The sequence below is a fragment of the Pantherophis guttatus genome, chromosome 13 (genome assembly GCF_059756535.1).
Source record: "Pantherophis guttatus breed Tessera chromosome 13, ASM5975653v1, whole genome shotgun sequence".
NCBI lineage: Eukaryota > Metazoa > Chordata > Lepidosauria > Squamata > Colubridae > Pantherophis > Pantherophis guttatus.
The window spans coordinates 3,754,309-3,779,411 of NC_142075.1; the positions used below are offsets into that span (position 1 = coordinate 3,754,309).

A 25,103-nucleotide genomic window follows, 5' to 3' on the forward strand; every position below is an offset into this window, starting at 1 on the left:
ATGATTTTTAGACAATTCTTGTGGTATCTCAGTGTGTCCTGCAGTCTGACATGGTAAAGTACCTTCTACCAATTTAGGATTCTTTACCTCATGTGGCCGCATATATGGGCAAGGCTTTCTCTAAGGAAAATGGGGAGGGGTTCTTCAGTAGTCATGCCAAAATACTGTCCTCCAAGGAAGTGGCTGTCTGCCTCTTCTCCCAAAACAAAGAGGATGAATTCAAATGTCCAAAAATGTGAGCAGGGGTTGGACTAGAATAACTTTTAGGTCATTTCCAGCTCTATGATTCTATGTTCATCTTGTGGACCGACGGAACACAAAGCCCTGAAAGTCTCTGTATTTCGTAGCCTTGGGGGATATAAAAATCTAACAAATTTCTGAGGGTAGCTAGGATCCTGGGGACAGAGGGAGCTGCCTATTGCCAAGTCAGACTAAAGTTCAATCTTGTCCAGTCTGTTGATATGCAGGAACCCTGCAGGGTTTCAGGCGGGCATTTTCCAGCTTTCTTGAATACACCAACAGATAATGGACCTGAGCCGTCTACTTTCATTATCCCTCCGCTTTTTTTAATTCCATGAATAGGATGGGATTCTGCTTGGAGCTGTTGGTGCCTATGACTGGAATGGTGCCGTCCTCAAGGAGACCAGCAGTGGCAAAGTTGTTCCTCATCGAGAATCCTACCTTCAAGAGTTTCCAGATGAACTGAAAAATCATGGGGCCTATCTTGGTAAGAACAATGTCTGGAATGCCACCAGTTTCTCATGTAGACCACGCAAGCTTCTGGATCAGCACCAGCAAAGCTTAACCAAAGCTGCAGTTCGGACATGAAATGCTGGATTTTATATACCACCTTTCCCCATTCAGTTCCCAAATTATAACTATAATTATCCCAAATTATCCAGATTTCTGGATCCATCTCAAGGAGATGCTTTGAACCTAAACAGCCTGACCCAGGTTGGTGCCCAGGTACCTGCAGGTCTGCTACAAAGTAGTTCTACCCTTTCCAGTAGGCTAGGAATGGTGGGATTGCCTCCCCCATGATAGTCACAAAAGAGCCAACCTCCCACCCCCACCCCATTTTTCAGTTCTGGTGCCAACCATCTGGAATAATCACCCTCTGGGGATGCAGAGGGCACCTTGCTTCCAACCTTTAAGAAGACAGTTAGATGGATGGTCAGAAAAGCCTAGAGGGATCAAGACCTGGTCATTGGGATGAAGAAGGAGACAAAGGAGTTACATTTTCATTATAAATGAATGATTATTAATGAAGTCATTGCATATTATATTGTTCGTAATCGTATTTTTGATATCTATTTGTTTTAAATGTAAATCTCCTGTCAGGGTTCCAAGTAACACACCCAACCAATGAAGACTCCAAGGCCAGCAGTTCCTCAAGGTTCCATTTTATTAGAGATGTCATATTGGCACATCTGGGAAAACCTGAATCTGAAAGCTCCCGGGTTTTCCCCACCCAAAGGAAAGTCAAAGTCCCTTCCCCTGCACCCACATGTCCATCACATGGTCCAATCAATCCCCCGTCCCAACTGGAGATGCCTCCCAGTCACGTCACTCCAGGTGCAGGCTGAACGTCCTTGACTCTCAGAGAAAAGAATGTTGTGATGGCTAAATATTTCTACCAACTCCATGCAAACCCCTCTCCCAGTTTCCCACAGACTAAGTGTGTCAGCCCTGAAGATCCAAAAAAAAAAAAAAAAAGATGGCCTCCAGGGCTGACATCCCCATGAGTCTCTAGACGTGAAAGGAGCACATTCACAGGGCAGGGGGTAAAAACCAAGATGGTACATTCAAAGTCTCACTTCTTTTTGGCATGTGCCATATGGGTGATTTTCAGAAAAGGGGAGGAGGGTTTCAGTTACATGGTCACTACTTCCATGTTGATATTTTAACAGTGCCTGTGGATAATCCAGTGTGGTAATCTAAAAACACAATAGGTTAAGAAGAGATTATATAAATGAATCAAACCAATAAAACAACTGTAAACGAAGGCCATCCTGGATTAAAATTGTGTTGCAGGTTGTCAGAAAGTAAGAAAGGTTGTACAATGTTGTAGAAAAGGACTCCAAATGTGATTATGACAGTGATGATGATCAGTTTTGGCCATGGAAATATGTTGCTGTTAGGGACTCCCTCCGCATGATCTCTTATATGTTTATGTGTTTGTAGGCTACACTGTCACTTCGGTGGTGTCCACAAGACTCAACAGGATTTATGTAGCAGGAGCCCCTCGATTCAACCATACTGGAAAAGTGATTGTTTTCACAATGCACACAAATCGAAGCCTCACCATCCACCAGTCATTGACCGGAGAGCAGGTAAAGGGTATATGTCTGGGCATTGCTTTAGGAAGCTAGGTGGCTGGCAAAGAAGGAGGCAGTGGCACAGGGCTGGATTAAAGCCAGCTGATGCCTAAGAAGAGTCCAGCAATGGTGCCCTTTGACAGAAGCAAGACTCTCAGGAGGAATAAATATGATATCTGATGAAAACTTCAAGCCAAACGTTGAAACTTTAATCATTACTATGTCAAAGAAAATGGTTTCTTTACCCCAATGCATATTAAAGTTGAATGTAGCAGATAAGAACAATTTATAAAATTAAAGAGTGTGGCCATTAAAAAGTTAAGGTCATTCTCGACTTAGGACCACAACTGAGCCCAAGATTTATGTTGCTAAGCGAAATATTTGTTAAATGAACTTTGCCCCATTTTATAGCCTTCCTTGCCACCGTTGTTAAGTGAATCACTGCAGTTATTAAATTAGGTTGTTGAGTGAATCTGGCTCACCTGTTGACTTTGCTTGTCAGAAGGTCGGAAAAGATAATCACATGACCCCGGGACATTGCAACCGTCATAAATATGAGTCAGTTGCCAAGCATCTGAATTTTGAACGCATGACCATGGGGATGCTGCAATGGTCGTAAGTGTGAAAAGCGGTCAGAAGTCACTTTTTTCAGTGCCACTGTAACTTTGAACAGTCACTAAATGAACTGTTAAACAAGATAAGGATTACTTGTAAAGGTAAAGGTTCCCTTGCACATACATGCTAGTCGTTTCCGGCTTTAGGGGCTCATCTCCATTTCTAAGCCAAAGAGCCAGCGCTGCCCGAAGATGTCTCCGTGGTCGTGTGGCCGGCATGACTCAATGCCAAAGGCGCACGGAACGCTGTTACCTCCCCACCAAAGGTGGTCCCTATTTTTCTACTTGCATTTTTAACGTGCTTTCGAACTGCTAGGATGGCAGAAGCTGGGACAAGTAATGGGAGTTCACCCCCTTACGCGGCACTAGGGATTTGAACTTCTGAACTGCTGACCTTCTGATCAACAAGCTCAGCATCTTAGCCACTGAGCCACTGCGTCCCTTAAGGACTATTGTAGCTAGAGGGGGAAAAAACTCTGTGGTGCCCTTGGACACCTAAGCACATACTTAGTTTGCGTAATTGATAACTATGGCCATATAATAATAACAGTAAAATTATTGTCTTCAAGCTGGTATTTTCCCCACAGCAATTCCAAAATAAAACAGCACTCAGGATTCAGGATCGACCCTTCTGTTTTTTCACTTTATCCTTTCAAGGCCATTTGTCTATGGGTCTGATATAATTTGCTGAAGAAATGCCTAGACAGGTTATAAATTATAAGAATAATTGTCTCCTTTAAGAAGTTGATTTTGAATTTTTCTACTTCAAGAATGACGGAAGTGGCCAAATGGAATGAATAAGCAATGCTGAATCGCCTATTATACAGACACATTTCTGTCTATAAAAGAATGCAAATCTTGGCATTCATCAAGAATCCACAGAATACTATTTACTTGATGTAAATAGGCTTCAATTCTTTCAAACTAAGTTAATCATTTTTTGCCATGGACTTTCAGTAAGACAATCAATCAATGGAAAGCAACTGAGAATAGCAGTTAATATGATCCTTAATCTTCCAGGATCAAAGTGTTATTCTCTCTCTGAAGTGTATTCCAGAAGCAACGTCTAGACAAGGAGATGATGGATGGTTTCCTCTGAGAAATGCCTTTCATTCCAGTAGTATCATTACAGATGCCATTAATTTCTCAGAAGCATATACAAATACAAAAATACACAGCTCTGTAGTTTTCATTCTGTATATATTTTTCGTATCCTTTTTCAGATCGGTGCCTACTTTGGAAGTGAAATCAGTTCAGCAGATGTTGATGGGAACGGCATGACAGACATTCTGCTGGTTGGAGCTCCCATGTATTTCAGTGAAGGGCGAGAAAGAGGAAAAGTCTACATCTACAGCTTAAAAGGGGTAATTCTTGGTCCCGTGTTGACAAATGGGCATTTTCCTCAAGACAGGAAAAGCCCTTTTACATTTGCTACTTTTGTCTCATATGACAGCTGATCATTATTGACCGAGTAGATCAGTATTTCTCAACTTTGGAAGCTTGAAGATGGGTGGACTTCAACTCCCAGAAGGCTGGCTGGGGGATTCTGGGAGTTGAAGTCCACCCATCTTCAAGCTACCAAGGTTGAGAAACACTGGAGTAGATGCAGTTGGTTTCCAGTGATTAGAATATTTGACCAAAATATAGGATGATATTGATTCTGAATTCCATCTTTCTGAAGTGCCAAAGGTGCTTTTTTTCAAGAGGCAACTGGACTTTTTGGTGAGCAATAGACTTTGGAATGAACACCCTTCAAATGGTGCGGGAATACAAACAGATTTCCAGAAAAATTGCAGACTACAGGAACCGTTTGCGTTTCAGTTTGAGATACAGGCAGGACAGACTCATCCCCCACAGTGAAGGGACACAGGGCAGAAAACATCCTGCAGAAAGCGCAGTTCCACCTCCTCAATGAAAGAATTAGATTAATTTCACAATTTACCAGAAAGTCCAGCTGCCTCTTGAAAAAAGCACCTTTGGGACAACCATGACCTGGATGACTGAGAATCTCCACAGACACCTTTCTGAAGGCATTGAGATCAATAAAGAAGAATTGGGGGAAAACATTTAGAGTAATGAACACAAATATAAGGAAGAACAGGACACCTAGCCAGAAGTGTATTACAGGTAGTCCCCAACTTAAAACCACTATTGAGCTGTTGTTAAGTGAGACATTTGTTAAGTGAGTTTTGGACCTTCCTTGCCACAGTTGTTTAGTGTTAAGTGAACAGTTGATAAGGGCAGTTTTTTTTTTTTTTTTAAATTTGATTTATATGCCGCCCTTCTCCAGAGACTCAGGGCAGTTTACAGTGCTTTTAAGCAATAGCCTTCACACTTTTGTATATTTATACAAAGTCAGCTTATTGCCCCCACAAACTGGGTCCTCAATTTACCCACCTTAGAAAGGATGGAAGGCTGAGTCAACCTTGAGCCTGGCGAGATTCGATCTTACTTTAATTGCAGTTGCTAAGTTAGTAACCCAGTTGTTAAGTAACTCTGGCTTCCTCATAGACTTTGCTTGCCAGAAGGTCGCAAAAGGGGATCACATGTCCCTGGGACACTGCGACCGTCATAAATATGAACCTGTTGCCAGGCATCTGAATTTTGATCATGTGACCAGGGGGCTGCTGCAAAGCAGGGGTGAAATGCTCCCGGTTCGGACCGGATCATCTGATCCGGTAGCGATGGTGGCAGGTGGTTCGGAGAACCGGTAGCAAAAATCCCTGCCCCCCACCCCGGCCATGCCCACCCAATCGCCCAGTCACCCGCTTGCCCCTTCTTTTAAAAAATGCTTTTAAAAGGTTTTTAAAAAAGGCTCTGATGATCCCAGCTGAGCCGCGCGATCGTCAGAGCCTTTTTTTTAAACCTTTTAAAAGCATTTTTTTACAACCTATTCAGTGCGGGTGCACGCACCTCACATTTGGTGCATGGTGCACACTGCACATGCACACGCCCAGCGCGCATGCGCAGCCAGTGAACTGGTAGTAAACCGGTTCAGATTTCACCACTGCTGCAAAGGTTGTAAATGTGAAAAACAATCATAAGTCACATTTTTCAGTGCCGTTGTAACTTTGAACGGTCACTAAATGAACTGTTGTAAGTCAAGAACTACCTGTATTAGCATCTCATTTATTATCTCCAGTTGCACTAATGTCCGAAGCAATTCTCTAGGACGGAATGCTGAAACAACCACATGAAACCCTCCCCCCACTCTTAATGCATCACATGTACAGTGCATGTAAAAACAGGACTTCAAAGCCACATTCTCAGCCACCATCTTAAGTTGTTGTTTTCCCCCCCAGACATTCTGATTGGTGTCTTAATCTAAGGAGCTCAAGGGGGCAACCATAGGGATTGCTACTCATTTATCTTCACAACAACTATTAAAGATAAGTTGTGCTGAGGAATTGTGTCTGACCTGAAATCTTACAGTGAGCTTCATGTTCAAATAGGGCTTTGATTTCTCCAGTACCAGAAAAGTTGTCTAAATACTACACCACATTCGTATTCTCACACCACATGTGTAACCAGGTCAGTTCAAGACCTATCTTCATAAGTTAATTTAATTTTAGCCTTAGTTTACTTTGTGTGCCACAGAATGTTGTACAGTCAGTAACCAGGTGAAGCTGGTTGGCTAAATGAAGCCAATGGCTGCTATTCTGGCCTAATGAGAAGTTGTCAGACTTGTATTTAACAGCAGCTTAAGCGTCCAAGGAGGAGCCAAGAAACAGCAGTAACAGAATGTAACAGAATAACAGAATTGGAAGGGACCTTGGAGGTCTTCTAGTCCAACCCCCTGCTCTAGCAGCAGACCCTATACCAGTGATGGCTAACCTTTTTCCCATCGCGTGCCAGGAGCAGGGGGAGCGCGGGGGGAGGGTGTCGCATGCATGCCCATACCCATAATTCTATGCACCCCACCCCCGTGCATGTGCACGCAACCCCCCTGCTCCTGGCACGCGATGGCCCAGTGGGCCCATTTTTCTCTCTCCCCAGGCTCCAGAACCTTTCTAGGAGTCTGGGGAGGGCGTAAACAGCCTTCCGCCCCCCCCCCCGAAGCCTTCCGGAGGCTGAAAACAGCCTGTTTGCCAATTTCCGGTGGGACCGGAAGGCCTGTTTTTTGCTCTCCAGGCTCCAGAACCTTTCTGGCCTTCCCCACACCCCCGGAGTCTCTCTGGAGGCCGAAAACAGCCCTTTTGCCAACTTCCAGTCCCACTGGAGCTGAGCTCGCGTGCCCACCAATATGGCTACAAGTGCCATCTGTGGCACGCGTGCCATAGGTTCGCCATCATGGCCCTATACCATTTCAGACAAATTGCTGTCCAGTCCCCAGTGATGGAGCACCCACAACTTCTGAAGGCAAGCTGTTCCACTGATCAATTGATTAATCGCTGTTAGGAAATTTCTCCTTATCTCTAGGTTGGTTCTCACCTTGATTAGTTTCCATCCATTGCTTCTTATCCTGTCTTCAGGTATTTTGGAGAGTAGGTTGACCCCCTCTTCTTTGTGGCACCTCCTCAAGCACTGCTATCATGTCACTCCTAGCCCTTCTTTTCATTAGACATGCCCAATTCCTGCAACCGTTCTTCCTATGTTTTAACCTCCAAAACTGTTTTAGCGACCAAAACAGGACACAATATTCTAAATATGGTCTTATCAAGGCATTATAAAGAGGGCCTTCCATCCTTCTGAGGTTAGTAAAACGAGGACCCAGATTGTTGGGGGCAATATGCTATCTCTGTAAAAACTGCTTAGAAAGAACTATAAAGACCTGTGAAGTGGTATATAAGTCTAAGTGCTATTGGTATACTAACACTTCATGTGAACTTGATTCTATCCCTCTGTTAATGCAGCCTAGGAGTGCTTTGACTTTTTTGGCAGCTAGGACTCCTAGATCCCTCTTGCAGTTAATACTATTGAGCCAGGTACCACCTATTCTATATCTGTGCTTTTGGTTTTTCTTGCCTAAGTGTAAAACCTTGTTTTTCTCATCACTGAATTTAATTTTGTTAGATAGGACCCAATGTTTAAATTTGTTAAGATCCTTCTGAACCTTGAGCCTATCTTCTGGAGTGTTGGCTATTCCCACCAGCTTGGTGTCATTTGCAAATTTGATGAGTTCTCCTTCTATCTCCCAGGGGTGAAATGCTCCCAGTTCGGACCGGCTTGGGCGAGTAGGTAGCGATGGTGGCGGGCAGTTCGGAGAACAGGTAGCAAAAATCCCTGCCCCCCCCATGCCCAGCTGAACCCCGCGATTATCAGAGCCTTTTTTTCCTTTTAAATGGCTCTGACCAGCCAAGCTCTGACATTCCAGCTGAGTTGCCTGCTAATCAGGCAACTCAGCTTGGATCGCCAGAGCCATATAAAAGAAAAAAAGTTTCTTTTTTTCTCCCCCCTCCACCTCCCAGCCTCCAGCTTGCATACCTTAGCTGCTGATCGCATGACGATCCCAATCCATGCATCAGCAAGCAACTGAATCTCCCTGCCTGCAATCAAGCTCATTGGTGAGCAGCTCTTTCTACCTGCCTGCCTTCCTGCCTAGACTTGTGGACTTCAACTCCCAGCAAAGCTGGCTGAGGAATTCTGGGAGTTGACGTCCACTAGTCTTAAAGTTGCCAAGGTTGGAGACCCCTGTTCTTTTGAGTAAGTTTTTTTCCCCTTTGGGAGCTTTAAAAAAAATAGTTAATTGGGGGTTTTTTAGTTGTTCTTTTTTTAGACCTAGCCATTTAAAGTTTAGAAAGTTTTAAATTTAGCTGCTTTTATATAAAAATAAATTAAAATAAAATAATATTTGTGCAGCTTTCTAAGATTTACTGTGTTTCTGTAGTGTTTCACTCTAACTACAGAAACACACAAAATCTCACAAAGCTGTATGTGGAATTTTGTGTGTGTAAAGTGTGGAAGTTGGTTTTTTGGGCTTTTTGTGGCTGTGTGAGGTTCCTGCTTGTTGCGGGGCCATTTTGAGTCTAGCACAGCTGCTTTTACATTGTGGGTGAGCCAGTTGTGTTGTGTTGTGTTTTGTAGGTTAAAAAAGGGCAAAGAAGTGACATTGACTTGGCCACGCCCACCCAGTCACCTTACCACCAAGCCCCGCCCACTAATTAAGCCACGCCCACAGAACCGGTAGCAAAAAAATTTAGATTTCACCCCTGCTATCTCCCCATCTAAATCATTTATGAAGATATTGAAGAGTATTGAGCCTAAGATATAAACTTGGGGTATCCCACTGCTTACTTCCCTCCATATAGATGTTGTTCCATTGTGGACTACCCACTGAGTGTGGTTGGTCAGCCAGTTCTTCAGGGTTCCAAGTAATAAATCCATAGAAAGCAGAACTCAGAGGCAGGTAGATTCCTCAAAGGACAATTTTTTTGGAGATATCATCTTGGCACAAAACTGGTGAAAACTGACTCTGAAAGTTCCCACAGTTTTCACCTGATTTAAAAGTGAAAGTTCCCCCTTCCCCCAAACAATCAGTCACATTGTCCAATCAAGGTGCTGGCTGGTTGCATGGTAACCGGTCTCCTCTCTCCAGCCACCTGTTGAAATATCCTTGGTTCCCACAGGAAACTATTTTGTTCTGGCTACAAAACCCCCATCTAACTATTTTCCCCCTTCCTATCCCATCTTCGCATTATGGCAACTCTGAAGCCCCCAAAATGGCCCCAGCCAGGTTCGCTTCAGAGTTGACACAGTTACTAATCCATCTGGTGCTGATGCTCTCTAATCCACATTTTTCTAGGTTGTGGTCTACTTTATCAAATGCCTTACTGAAGTCCAAGTAAATTATGTTGACAGCATTTTGCTGCTCCAATAATTTAGTCACTTTGTCAAAGAATGCAATAACATTTGTCTGGCATGATCTGTTTTTGACAAACCCTTGTTGGCTTCTGTTATAATTTTGCTTGCCTCTAGGTGTTTGCAGATTCATTGCTTATCTTTTCCAGAATCTTCCAAGGTATTGATGTCAGGCTGATAAGTCTGTAATTTCCTGGATCTGTGTTTTTTTCTCCTTTTTTTGAAGATGGAAACTATGTCAGCTCTTTTCCAGTTCTCTGGTAGTTCCACATTGCTTCAGGATCTTTGAAAGACATGGTTCAAAGGTTCTGAGATCATGTCTGCCAGATCCTTCAGAAATTTGTGGTGTAATCCACGTGGACCCAGTGATTTGAACTCATCTAGAGTGGACAGATGTCCTCTTATCATTTTCTTGCCTTTTTTGACTTGTATTCCTAATCTGTCTTTTATGATACTGTTTTTGATAGATTGGACTGTTTTTTCCATAGGTATAAAGACAGGTGCAAAGAATGAATTAAGCAGGTCTGCTTTCTCCCCAATGCTCATGACCTTCTTGCCGTTTTCTTCCATTTGTGGATCAATCATTTCTTTGACTTTTTTTTGTGTTTTTACATGAAAGAAGCTTTTTAATTGCATTTGATGTTTGTGTTCTGACCTAAGCTTCCCAAGAGCATGAAGCAGACTCCTTCTCCTGACAAAAACCCCTTTTTATTAAGTTACTGTGAATTCTTCTCATTCACATCTAGCAAAGTCTTTCAAGGGAGAATTTACAGTCACAGACCTTATCTGGCTTGGGGAGCTGCCAGGCCAATATCTTCAAAACTTGGCAAAGAGTCTTGGAGAGTCACAACCAATTAGGTGAACTAATTGTCTCTTGCAAACCCCACTCCCCTTTCGCTCCTCTTTTATTCCCTCTGGGAGGGGCCAATCATCCTCCACCTGTGGCCTTACTCCCAAGTCGACCCTTGTTCTTTAGCTGTTCCCTTCGTCTGGCAACTCTGCCCATGCACATACTGGGAACAGGCTCCAGCTGTTCTTCTGCCCCACTGATATCCGACTCTGAAGGCAGCTGATAACTGGCATCCAGCCCTGGCCCCCTTTCTGCCTCCGACACAGAGCCCTCATCAGAGCCTTCCCCAGACTCCAGGACTGGCCCACGTTCCTCCCCAACCTCCTCACTATCCGAATCTGCTGCCAGCTTCACTGGCCACTGGCGGGCCACAACAGTTTATTGCAAGCTTGAGTTCATTTTGAACTTTAGCTTTCCTGACTTCATCTTTGCAGGATCGGGCTATATCCTGATATTCTGTCTTAGTTATGTACCCCTCTTTCCATTTTTTATACTTGTGCTTTTTGTCTTTCAATTTATCAGAGAGTTCTTTGTGCAGCCATGTTGGTTTCTTCTGGGATTTCTTATTTCTCTTCTTCAATAGTATTGTGCTAGATTGGGCTTTTATAAACTCACTTTTTAAAGTTTCCCAAGCTTCTTGGGATGTTTTCCCCTTAAGGATTTCCATCCATGGAATTCTTCCCAACAGTAGTAGTTTTCACTTACCTTCACTATCACTACCGGAACTGTGAGCACTTTGCTTGTGTGTGGCACTTCTGCACATGTGCAGAGTGTCCATGATGACGTCCAGGCGGGTGGGTTGAGTCTCCCACCACCGCTACCGGTGTGCCCAAACCAGGGTGAACCAATAGAAACCCACCACTGCTTCCCAAGCACTTTCAAAAGTTTGTTGAAATCGACTCTCTTAAAGTCCAAGAATCTAGTTTGACTTTGTTCTATTGCTTATGCTTGCATTATGTTGAATTCTAATATTGCATGATCACTCTCCCCCAAGTTTCCTGTAACTTCAACTCCTTCTATTATATATTACATCCAGTTTTGGTTGCAACAATGTAAAAAAGATGTGGAGACTCTAGAAAGAGTGCAGAGAAGAGCCACAAAGGTTATTAGGAGACTGGAGGCTAAAACATATGAAGAACTGGGTATGTCTAGTTTAATGAAAAGAAGGACTAGGGGAGACAGGATAGCAGTGTCCCAATATCTCAGGGGCTGCCCCAAAGAAGAGGGAGTCAAGCTATTCTCCAAAGCACCTGAGAGTAGGACAAGAAGCAATGGGTGGAAACCAATCAAGGAGGAAAGCAACTTAGAACTAAGGAGAAATTTCCTGACAGTGAGGACAATTAATCAGTGGAACGACTTGCCTCCAGAAGTTGTAAATGCTCCAACACTGGAAGTTTTTATGAAGATGTTAGATAACCATTTGTCTGAAGTGGTGTAGGGTTTCCTGCCTAGGCAGGGGGTTGAACTAGAAGACCTCCAAGGTCCCTTCCAACTCTGTTATTCTGTATTCTATTTATTTATTTTTATTTATTTTAATTAGTCATATTTCTATGCCGCCCACTCTCTGAGGACACTGGGCAGCTTACACCAAAGACAGTATACTAAATAGCATATTGCCCCCAACAATCTGGGTCCTCATTTTACCCACCTCAGAAGGATGGAAGGCTGAGTCAACCTTGAGCCGGTGAGATTTGATCCGCTGATCTGCTGAACTAGCAGTCAGCTGAAGTAGCTGCAGTACTGCACTCTAACCACTGCGCCACCTCACCACCTTCTGTATTATTTCATCTCTGTTAGTGAGAATTTAATCCAGTATGGCTGTCCCTCTAGTTCTCTTCCCTTTTTGGGAGACAAAGTTGTCTACTAGGTTTATAAGAAATCTGTTTGATCTTCCACTAGGTGCAGAGTTTGTCTCCCAGTTGATGTCAGGGTAGTTAAATCTCCCATTACTATTGAGGAGTAGTTCCTACATACCTTAGATAACTGATTAACAAAAGGTTCATCTATTTCCTCTGGCTGGGTGGGTGACCTGTAGTGTACGTCTGGGACAATGATGTTCTTTTTTCCCTGAAATATATATTGTGGTGGGAAACTCTGCTAACATAACAGTAGAAATGGAAATGAAGATTCTTTGGGTTCAAAAGACATGCTACTTTCCTGAAATTATAGAGAGTGGTGAGCTGAAGATGACAAAAGGTAGGGGAATGATGGAAAATAATGAAATATTACTTTTATTTTTTTAAAGAAAAATCAATGTGGCATATAACAATTTATTAAAGAAATCCTAAAGCACTAAAGAGCTTGGGAGGACAAACATCAACCCTAAGAGAAAGTTCTTTCTCAAACAGCAGAAGAAAAACCCCTGCATTTAATTAGGCTTCTTCTCAGCAAACTGTGAGGTCTAGGACAACTCGCTGTAGCCAACTTGCCACGGGACAATTCAATGCTGTATTAATAGTTTTATTTAGTTACTTTTATTATTGGTGACTACCTTTTCATCAAAATTATTGTAACTCCTTTGTTTCTGGATTATTTTATTATTAATGGCCACAGTTCAGTTGAAATTAATTTAACTGTTGTATTTGTTGAATTGTCCCGCGGCAAGTTGGTTGTGGCGAGTTGGCCACTGTCCCATTCTGAACTGTGGTGTCAATTTCAATGCATTTTCTGCCTGGATTTCTCACTTTCTCCATTTCTTTTTTGAGGGGCAACAAGTTTTCTGACAAATTGTATTCATGGTTAATTCCGTGCTGATACACAAATGTGCTTTTTCATCTTTTCTCTTCTTAAAGAACCAGTTTGTCCCTAATGGAGCCCTGAAGGACTTGCCCGGCTATCAGAATTCCAGGTTTGGGTCCTGCATTGCCTCTGTGCCTGACTTGAACCAGGATTCTTACAGCGATGTAGTTGTGGGAGCTCCTCTGGAGGATGAGCATCAGGGAGCTCTGTACATCTTCCACGGTTATAGGGAAAATCTGATCCGGAGATATAAGCAGGTACAGATTCTCTGTAGGCTGTGGGACAAAGAAGGGGTGATGGTTGGGGCCTACATTGGCTTCTGGGCTTTGAATGAAATTCCATTCAGTTAATCCAGTATATTTAACATTGTTAAAATCTCTGCATGCAATAATTTTGTTCTAGTGACATGTTATTCATTTTATTCATATCACTTAGGGGTGGGGATCCAGGGGCTTTGCCCAAGGAGCCCTAGACTCAGCTGCAGGGGTGAAATGCTCCCGGTTCTGACCGGATCGCCCGATCCAGTAGCGATGGCAGCGGGTGGTTTGGAGAACTGGTAGCAAAAATCCCTCCCCACCCCCATGCCCAGGTGAGCCGCGCAATTATCAGAGGCTTTTTTTTTACTTTTAAAAGCATTTTTTCTACAACCTCTTTGGCTGAAGAGGTTGTAGGAAAAAAAATGCCTTTAAAAGCCTCTGGCGATCCCAGCTGGAGTTGCCTGATCGTCAGAGGCTTCTAAAAGCATTTTTTTCTGCAACCTCTTAAGGTTGTAGAAAAAATGCTTTTAAAAGTAAAAAAAATAAAGTTGGCCACGCCCACTCAGTCACATTACCCTCCCACCAAGCCACGCCCTCAGAACCGGTAGTAACAAATTTTAGATTTCACCCCTGCTCAGCTGGTTCACCCCCGCAGTAGGGGACAGACTATTGTTATGAATGTGAGACTGGACTAGAGAGAATTAACAGAACAACAATAGATCTCCTCATATATTTCCTAGAAGCCGGTTAGTTAGAAAATTATGAGGCTGCAGGTCATTGGTGCCCCTCAACTAACTGCCAGCACTGGCACTCTGAATAAACTATACAATTGGTGCCTTAAACCTGCACGGAAATACCGGCAATACGCGACTTGCAAACAGTCACTTAGCAACCATTCAAAGTTACGATGGAACCCCCCAAAAGCTGCTTGTTATCTTATTTCAAAGTTATAACAGCTGCACCCTCTGCAGTCAGGTGATCACATTTTGGGTGCTTAGCAACCAGCTCACTTTGATGGCTGTTCACAGCATCCTGCAGTCATGTGACTACAGTTTTTAATGGTCTTTTCCCCCAATTTCCAGTAAAAAGGAAAAAAAATAGAGACAATTCATTCACTTAAGATTGCCATGTTCACTTAACTGGTTGCTGGTATCCTTAAGATTTATATTGACTGTTTCCCTATGACTGTCATTAAGTGCTGTACCTTATGACTCTTGACGAATGTACCTTTTCTTTTAAGTACTCCGAGAGCATATGCACCAAGACAAATTCCTTGTGTGTCCAATCACACTTGGCCAATAAAGAATTCTATTCTATTCTATTCTACTAACAATCACCACAAAAAATGCTGAAAAATTGGGTCTGTTCACCTTGATCCATTTAACAACCATAACAACTACTTCCAGGCTCATTTATGGTCATAAGATGAGGACTACTTGCCTTTGTATTTTCTCACATTGGCAATATAATTTGGTACCCGGTTCACCTCTTATTGATGATGTAATCTAGTTAAGCAGGTGGATGAGTTCAAGCAAATGGCTCTGATCTCTGCATCTTTGGTTGTTGCATCTACTGATATGACACAAATAGTGTTCAAGCAGGTTTTGCCAGCATATGGTAGCTACTTCCGGAAGAAAGAAAACGCCTGAAAACAAAAACCCGAGTATTCAAAACAGCCATCATGCTGATCTTGTCCTATCATGCAGAGGACATGTTGTATGCTCAGGACCTCTAGAGCCTGAAGTGTTTCAAACAAGATATTTCCTCCAGTCCTGGGCAGTGATGGTGGAATGAGGACTTTTCCACATTTGCACAGCTCATAACACACCACAGTTGAAAATGAAATCACGTCTTTATTGCTCTGGATGTATCAGCAGAACACACCTACCTGGCTGGAAAGTCGCAAAATAAAATGCACTGCCCCAAAGAGCTGGATTAGCCATATAGAGGCTAAGAAGCACAGCAGCTATGCTGTAATGTGCATATATGCTCATTTTTCAGATCTCAGGGAATCCATGCAGAAAAAAAATCACAAGAAAGGTCTATTTTGCATATGGAAATATCACAATGCAGTTCACTTCTAGCCTACAAAAATCTGTTTTACAACATTTACAACAGCAAAGCCGCAGGACAGCAGATGAGTTGCAACACATGAAAATTCCCACCACTGCAACTGCTAGTAGTGCATGGGGTGCAAAGTTCAAAAAATGATGTCTGTCTTTGGCAGTCATTGCCTCTTGCTATCCGCTGTCCTACAGCCACTAGGGCCCTTCTGTTGGTGCATAAATGAATGAATGCTGCAGACAAGCCTCTGGAAAGAAACTCCCCTTGGAACGCCCAGGTCCTTTAACTGCAGGACGGGATTAAGGGAGCCAGATTCACAGGGATTTTCTTTAATGTATTTAATGTCAAAGATTAGAGTACCAAATCTTGGGAACGGAGATAGGAAGCCTTTAGGTCTCCTTTATGAGTGTGCCCCTTGAGGCAGGCTTCTTTGAAGCCTTGAGTCTCTCTTTCCCATCTGGTTGCAGGATATTTCTTACTTAAGCCAGTCAGTCCCTTTCTCATCTTCTGTTGGTGTTTGAAGATGCTTCTCCTCTTTGTTGTTCCCAAAATGGGTCCCAGCCTGGCGCCAAAAGAATCTAGGACTGGATTATCCATTTTTCTGAATGGGGATGCAGCATCTGTCTAGGCCTAGAGGCCCCAAAGAGGAACAAGTGGCAGATTTGTTAGTTGCCCTTGGACATTCCTGGCCCATTACACATCTACATCCCACAGCAACATATATTTGTTGGCTGCAGAAGAATATTTACGAGATTTACAGTGGACCTCTTCTCTTTTCTCCTTATTCTTCCCCAAAACAACAATCCTGTCAGGTAGGCTGGGATAGGTTGATACTGACTGCCCTAGAGACACCCAGCAAGCGTCCACAACAGTGGCTGGTTTTGAACCCAAGACTAACAAGTGTAACCTAAGGCTCAAAAGTCACAAGAGCCCAAAACCCCTTTGTGTTCCAGCACATTGTAATTTACCAGATTAGAACTGTGGAATGTAACTGAGGAGGGAATTATTAAATACAGGGAGAGTAACTGAAATGGATGCCAACTGGCTTTTTGTCATGGCCACACCTAACCAGCTTTTCAAGGACAATCTTCTCTCACTCATCTAGGGACTCTGGGAACTGAACTCAAGCAATAGGCCTTGTACACAGAGGTATAATTTGGGTGTGCATGCTTGTTAAAATACATAATTGCTTTTGCACAGCTATGTTTAAAGAAAACTATTTTTTCCCTTGGTCTTCCAGAGAATTGCAGCTGCTGACCTTTCTCCTGGCTTTATGTATTTTGGGAGCAGCATCCATGGAAACCTGGATATGAATGAAGACAAGCTGGTGGATCTTGCTGTGGGCTCCCGTGGAAGTGCTGTCCTATTATGGTTGGTCATATTAAATATAAGACAGAGTGAAACTTGGGGGCGGGGGGCAAGAAGGAAGGGAACAAAACCTAACCAACACCCCGAGTTAGTAGGTGTCCATTATTAGGAGGCTAGGGAGTATGAGTGCAAGCACTGAGGTTTTAGATCCATGCCCCTCCTGGCTTGTGAAAGCTTCCCGGGTGATGACATGCGGATGGCTTCTGGCAGTGATTAATGCTTCCCTGTGGGAGGGGGTGGTACCCTAGCATTTTAAGGAGGCTGTGGTCCACCCTCTTCTCAAGAAGCCATCATTAGACCCTATTGGATAATTTTCACCTTGTCTCACCTTGCTTTACTATAGCACACAGGCTGCAGCAAGGAAGCTTTTCCCCCTGGTGAATCCAAAGCTCTGAGACCCCCGCCCAGTAATGCATTCCTGGACTGGCTCAAGATAGCAGCCGCCTTTCCCTCTTCCCTATCAGGTCCCGCAGTGTGGTCCAAATCAATGCCACCCTCCAGTTTGAGCCCTCCAAAATCAACATCTTCACCAAGGACTGTGTTCGGAATGGGAAAGAGGCCACCTGTCTGTCAGCCTTTGTTTGCTTCACTGCCGTTTTTCTCTCCGCTCATTTTCAGACAGCTCATGTAGGTAAGTGGCAGGGGCTGCCCTCCCCTGAGGGCTGTTCTCCCCATTGGGTGGCTGTATTGCTCCCCCAGGGAGGGGGCTTTTATTCAGGACACCATCCTGTCCCAGACGCTCAGGGCAGGGCACCAGGAGATGAAAGAAGCATTTAAGGGGAGAAAAGCCTGAAATTGTCACCAGAATCCAGTGGTTACAAGGAAGCCCTTCTTAACTTCTTCCCATCACTTCAATTTAATCATCACTTGCTTATTTAAAGTAAGTTTCCTATTTAAGAAGTATATTTATAAGACAATTGTGGCAGTTTTTGGAACCACATGTAACAGTAAAGGAATGGGGCTGTAGAAGGAGTTAACGAAGTGTTCACAGAGCACTGAGTCAGGTCATGAAACGTCTGCAAGAAAACAAACCAACTCAGAGAGCACCAAGGGCCCCTCATTTCAACCCTGCACTATAAATATTCTCCCTTATATTAAATCTCATATTAATAATTAATTTAATTAATTTAATTTAATTAATTAAATTTATATGCCGCCCTGAGTCTTCGGAGAGGGGCGGCATATAAATGTAATTAATTAAATTAAATTAATTAAATTAATTATTAATATGAGATTTGAAATAACTTGAGATTCTGGTCTCAAGTTAGTTCTACGTTTTACTTCACGTTGGGGAATAAATTATTTAGCCTCAATCTTCCTTTATTTCAGCGTTGAATTACAACCTCACCATTGATGAACGACGATATATTCCCCGAGCCTACCTGGATGAAAATGGAGAGCGACTTGCCCACAAGGCAGCCACCTTGCTTGCTGGGCAGGAACATTGTGACAGGATGGATTTTCATGTCTTGGTAGGGATTTTCTTGTTGGGGAACTGCACTCAAATTTTGGTTTTGTCTCAAAAGAGCAGAAAAGATTGTCACCTCTCAGGGATGCCTGTAGGCAGGAGGTGTTGGAGGAGTAAGCTTTGCAAGGTTTTTAGACAGGGCAGCACCTTGAAGCTCTGCCCCTTTTGGACAGGTGTGCCGATTTTGGCTCCCTAGTGGATGCTCCTGTTTTCAATCCAGCTGTGTGAAACATTTCCTGCACGTTTTTTCACAAAATAGCAATAGCACTTAGACATACATATATACCGCTTCACAGTGCTTTACAGGCCTCCCTAAGTGGTTTTAAATTGTCTTAGGAAAGCTTGAGCATTTGTATAATTATAAAAGACTGGGCATAAAGACAAAAATAAGAAACCATCCAGAGCTTCGTAATTAGGATGGTATAAAATAAATGAATAAAGAAACAAAATAAAAATGAAACTAAGACAAATCCTGTTCATTTGAACAGTTTAACACTATGTAAACCCAAAAGTTAGTTCTCTAATCAGATTAAGTGTGTTGAGCACACTCAGCAGAAGGATAATGATGATTACCTGTTCTTTTTATTCTTTCAGGATACAGCTGATTATGTGAAGCCAGTGACTTTCTCTGTTGATTATGCCCTAAAGAATCCTGAGACTGGACCAGTGATGGATGATGGGTGGCCAACTTCACTGAAAGTTGCTGTGCGTAAGACCTTCTGATCCTGGAGTGAGGGTTGAAGAGGGTTAAATTTAGAAACCATTGCAAGGAATGTTTGGCTTAGTTATTGCTTTGCCTCCATTACCTGCCTGGTCCAAAGCCTCATTTAGCACAGAATAAAGAACAGTCATCTGAGATGAACGAATCAGGAAGGGAAGGTACCCAGGAATTGTAGAGTGAGAAAGAACAGAGAGCAGAGGATAAAGAGCCTTTTTCGTGGAATATTTACAATGTAGTTTAAAATCTGTATGAAATTAATAAATAACAAAAAACAATATGCACTAAATTTAGTTGAATGAGGCTGGAGGCCCCCTTGTTTCACATGTTTCTACATTTCATGGAGCAAAATTATATCATTCTAATACAACCAAATCTGCAGAAAGTAAATGGCCCAATCTTTAAATCCAATCCACTTTATAACATGACATGCCCTATACTATTATAAAATTTTGCAAGGATTTATGATTTTTTTTTTTTAAATTTGATTTATATGCCGCCCTTCTCCGGAGACTCAGGGTGGCTTACAATGTGTTAAGCAACTGCTTTCATTCTTTTGTATGTTTTATACAAAGTCAGCTTATTGCCCCCACAAACTGGGTCCTCATTTCACCTACCTTAGAAAGGATGGAAGGCTGAGTCAACCTTGAGCCTTGGAGAGATTCGAACCAGCAGAAATTGCAGGCAGCTGTGTTAATTACAGGGTGCACTAAACCCCTGTACTATCAAGGCTCTTGATAGAGGGCATTCTCAAAGGAGGGGGCACAATTTGTTCTGGAATTTTCTGGCTCTTCAATTCCAGTCCAAGAACAGACATCTGAAACAACTAAATGGTTTCCAGGCCCCAGAAATTAGTTTCAGCAACAAATAAATATATGGATATGGATATGGATAAGGACATAATATACAGTATGTGTGTACATATAGATAGATAGATATACATATATATCTATATTTATACACACACACTCATACACACAAACACACATCAGCATGAGGCTAGGGTACACAGGATTAAAAAGCATAAAGGATACATCAAAATATAATTTTATATATATGTGTATATATATGTGTGTGTGTGTGTGTATATATATATGGGCGTGTATTGTGTGCGTGTGTATGTGTGTATATATATATATATATATATATATATATATATATATATATATATATATATATATATATATATATATATATATATCAGAGTCTATAAAATCTAAAGGGAGGAGAAGGAACATTAAATGGATGGAGGGGAACATGCAGCAAACTAAATCTATCACAATATAAAACATTCTTAAATAACAAAACTAAATGCTCATTAAAATTAATTTATGGCACAGGTCATCATCTGCCAGATTTTTAAGCGCTACTGCATAAAACCTGGCAGCATTATATGTTGTACCATGGTTAGCAGTTGAAAGCAGGGAAGTGTGGAATTGTACTGTGTGCCCTGGATATTTGTAAGGTAATGGTGAGATGAGGCTAGTAAGAATGTCTCTGAGGTACAGGCACTGGGAGCCCGTGCTGTGAGTGTCCAGAATCACAGGGCATTTTCTCTCTGGCTAATTATGGGTTGTTAGTCCCAAAGGTGCTTTTTCAAAAGGCGACTGGACTTTGTTTTTCCTTGAGCTTCTCATCCAAGAACCTTCTGCAGTTCTTCTTTGGTGAGAAGCAAAACATCTTCAAGGAAAAACAATGTCCAGTCACCTCTTGAAAAAGCACCTTTGGGACAACCTTGACTTGGATGACTGAGAATCTCCCCAGACAAGATTTAAGATTTCTGTTAGGATTTCTGCTTTGCCTTAGTGAGGGGACAACATTTCCCAGTCTTTCCTTGAGTCGTGCATAACTTCAAGCATTGAGGATGCCTAGCCTAAACCATCCAACCCTTGTCCTCTTCCCAATAGGTCCCATTCTGGAACGGATGCAACGAAGATGAGCACTGCATCCCTAATTTGGTTCTTGATGCTAAAGCAGATGTCCCAACTGCAATGTGAGTAGATCTTCTGGAGTGAGCCTCAAGTTAGAAGGATCTGGGAAACCAGATTGCATAGGTCATTTTTGAGAGCTTTGTGGAAGGGATGTCACCCTGAACTGGTGAATCTCTTTCTTTTCCTTTGTCCTGAAAGAGCAGAATCATCCTCTGTGAAGTCACATCTTCACTCAGGCTGCTGCCATCACCATTGTACTCTCAGCTGCCAATTGGCCTAACCAGCCCCCTCCCCCATCTCTTGACTGCAGTCTATGTGTGCAAGGGATTGACCTCATACGAATTTCCTTAATGCTCTTGCAGACCCTGCTATCTGGCTGCTGCCATAACATTTGCTCTTTTCATAGGGAATATTGCAGACGGGTCCTGAGAAAATCTCACTTGGATTGCTCCGCCTACACGCTGTCTTTTGATACCTCCATTTTTGTCATAGAGAGTGCCAGAAGGAGGGTAGCAGTAGAAGCCCTGTTGGAGAACAGAGGAGAAAATGCATATAACACCATTCTAAACATTTCCTTCTCAAGAAACCTGCAGTTTGCAAGCTTGATTCAGAAGGTAAGGCTTTCCCTAAACATTCTCTTGCAGGAGAGAAGGCTTTTAATTCTTATGATAAAAAAATCTCTTTCTGGCAGCCCCTGAAGCCCCCACTGTCCTGCTAGTTGAAAATTAAGAGCAGAGTTCTTTTGAATTGGAAAATGTTCAAAAACAGTATTGTGTACTTTAAAATAGATGTAACATGTTTTTCAAGCTCTCCCCAAGTTTGACTTGGATTGAATGAGGTGCTCTGTGCATCTAAGAATAAGCACTCATGCATTCCTCCAGTCCCCCACACCCACACTGGTTTTGGCCACTTTTTAATTTTATTCATTTATCAGATTTATATATGGTAGCCACCTATCTCACCAAAAGTCACACCTTGCTGCACCTGCACTTTGCTGCAGCTCCTGACCACCCAAAATTTGCTGTGTGCTGCCTGACATCAAAAGGTTGCCCATTTCAAACATCTTTAATGATTTATTTATTTATAATATTGATTTATTTATAAAAGTTATTGGCCATCCATCTTACCCTAGGGTAACTCTGTGGCCTGTGATTTGGGAGTGATGTGTTGTCCTGAGGTTCTCATACCCTCCTCCATTTGCACCCTGGGTTTCTTCCTCCACCCCTGGAACCTTTCTTTCCCTACAACCTGTCTCAAAAAAATGCCTGACTTATTCCTGTTTGGCATGGAGAGAAATGCTTTGCTCTTCTTTCTGCGAGCAGGGAATTCACCAAGTGCAGTTTGCCTGCTTGTTTAAAGTTTAAACAAGTTTTCTTATAGTGAGGAGGTGAAGACTTTGGTGGACAGGTGCAATAAAAATAACTTGATTTTGAATGTTAACAAAACAAATAAGATCATTGTTGATTTTAGAAAAAGCCAGCTTGTCATACTCCACTCAGTATCAAGGATGCAGCTGTAGAGGTGGTCAACAGTATTAAGTATCTGGGGGTGCAGATAACTAACAATCTGACTTGGTCTCTCCACACGTCATCCTTAGGGAAGAGTGCAAAGCAGCCTCTGCATTCCCTGCATCGGATGAGGAGAACACATCTTTCTCCTTCTGTCCTGGCCACATTTTTCAGAGGCACTATTGAGAGCGTTTTAACAAACTGCATCACAGCTTGGTTTGCTGGCCGCAGTGCCTCAGATAGAAAGTCCATTCAGAGAGTGGTAAGGACAGTCAAGAAGATTATAAGAAGCTCACTTCAGGATGCTGCTTATAAGTACTATGTCCTTAGAGCTCAAAGCCTTGTTAGAGACCCCACAAACCCACTTCACAGTCTGTTTCCGTGGCTCCCCTCTTGGAGGAGGTATCTATAGCAGGACTGCTAAATTCTGGAACAGCTTTGTTCCTTATGCCATCCGTCCTGGAAACTCGCAGGATTCTTTTTCCCCCGCCATGTATATGTATACATCTGAATTAGACTGTGATGTTTCTCTGGGTCATATATGCATATGCATGTGGGTATATGCATGATGGTTATCTTTTGAGAGCCAAATGCAACGAAATTTCATTTTAATGTTTGTTTGGTGTTGTTTAATGTTTGTTGATTAGTGTACATTTAAACTGACAAAGTTTATACTCTACTCTACTCTACTCTGCTCTAAACAATTGCATATGATTGTTCAATAATCACAGAAGACAAATGGAATTTCTGAGCCTTCCCCTTGTTGGGGAAGATGCCAGGGAAGAGGAAGCCTTCGCTGACTAACCAATGTGAAATTTTGATTTTTTTTTAATCCTTGGAACTTACATTTGAGCCTTTTTAACCAGAATAACTTATCTTTATGGATGAACTAAACCTCACATTACGACATCACTCTTTCCATTCTTTGTGAAATTTTGTCCTTTCATTGTTTTGGTTTTTAGAAGATCAGACATCCAGCCCTTGATTATCAATGGAGGCCGAGTGGAGCAAGTGGCCAGTTTTAAGTTTCTGGGTGTTATCATAAAAGAGGACCTGACCTGGGGTGCTCACATTGCAGCACTGGTCAAAAGGGCCCAGCAGAGATTATACTACCTGAGACTTCTCAGGAAACAACAACTGAATGGAAAACTGCTGGTGACCTTCTACCGCTGCACCATAGAGAGTATTTTAACTTACTGCACCTGTGTATGGTTCGCCAATTGCACAGTGGCAGGTAGGACAGCGCTCCAGAGGGTCAACGTCATTGGTCATTGGTTGCCCTTGCCCCTCTTTGGAAGAGCTTGATAGCTCCTGCTGCCTTAAGAAAGTTCAAAACATTCTTAAAGGTGCCCATCTCATCCTGGGCGCCCTTTTTTTGAACTATTACCATCTGGCAGACGGTACAGGATAATAAAAACAAGGACAAATAGGCTGGAAAACAGCTTCTATCCCAGAAGATGGCATTTAATTTCATTGTACAAATTGCAATGACAATAAAGTAAACTTAAACTTAAACTTAGAAGGCAAACACCCTGCAGAAGTATTTCCGGCATTTTTGTGACAGAGAGAGCTGTGCTTTAAAAAACGTTAACTGAACAAAGTGGGACAAATAAATCCACAGCAGCTTCTATTTCCCATCTCTCTTTACATTTGAAGGCTCAGAGACTCTCAAAAATTGCTGCTTTTGTTCTCTAACTCACATGAAATGAACAGCAGAAATTCCACAGTATGACATTGCTTGAGAGAATTTAGATTTAAATTCAGGTTTTGTTGATAGGCATTTGGGTAAGTTAGGATTTCGGTATGCAGCATTAAGCTGGAAAAGAACAGTGATTTGCCCACAGGTTGTTGTGACAAATGACACAGAGGCAATTTAATACAATGTTCCTTTATGATTGTTATATAGTAATTCTAGTTGTAGTCATACAATTGTGGCTTATTTAGTAAATCATAAATAAGCAGATCTTGGTTTTGTATGATGTGTGAAATATTAAGTATGAACTTATACCCATTTGTGATTCTTCCTTCCTTCCTTCCTTCCTTCCTTCCTTCCTTCCTTCCTTCCTTCCTTCCTTTCCTTCCATCCTTCCATCCATCCTTCCTTCCTTCCTTCCTTCCATCCATCAGGTGACTTGAGAAGATAGAGCTAGCAGTGGACTATCCCCAAAAAAGAGGTGTCTGATCTAATAGGGTCTTCAGCTCCAAAATCCACCAGTGATCAATAACCTCATCTGTTTACTTCAGCTTTTTCCCCATGCTCTTCCTTTCTCTGCAGTATATTTGAGTTGATGCAAAGTGCCAGTAAGAGGTGATTTTTTTTCCCCAGAGAAAGAAAATAGAGGCTCAGATGGGTTTGGCTGTACAGCCAATACACTAAGAATTGCTCATGTTAAAGCTAGATGGGTTTTCCAAGCATCTGTTAAGCACTTGGGAGAAAAAAAACAGAAGCTTTAATGATAGGAAGCTTCAA

The 25,103-nt window shown here is 42.4% G+C and overlaps 1 protein-coding gene across 2 annotated transcripts in view; it reads left to right on the forward strand.

Moving 5' to 3' along the window:
• ITGA11 (integrin subunit alpha 11) overlaps nt 1-25,103 on the forward strand; it is a 121,494-nt gene that overhangs the window by 68,668 nt on the left and 27,723 nt on the right. For both annotated transcript variants that reach the window (XM_034435488.3, XM_087877910.1), the window contains exons 11-20: nt 583-727; nt 2,185-2,333; nt 4,156-4,296; nt 13,373-13,576; nt 16,881-17,011; nt 17,473-17,639; nt 18,338-18,480; nt 19,071-19,181; nt 21,102-21,187; nt 21,532-21,739. In XM_034435488.3, the coding sequence (XP_034291379.2) occupies nt 583-727; nt 2,185-2,333; nt 4,156-4,296; nt 13,373-13,576; nt 16,881-17,011; nt 17,473-17,639; nt 18,338-18,480; nt 19,071-19,181; nt 21,102-21,187; nt 21,532-21,739 (1,485 nt within the window). The remainder of the gene's footprint in view (nt 1-582; nt 728-2,184; nt 2,334-4,155; nt 4,297-13,372; nt 13,577-16,880; nt 17,012-17,472; nt 17,640-18,337; nt 18,481-19,070; nt 19,182-21,101; nt 21,188-21,531; nt 21,740-25,103) is intronic.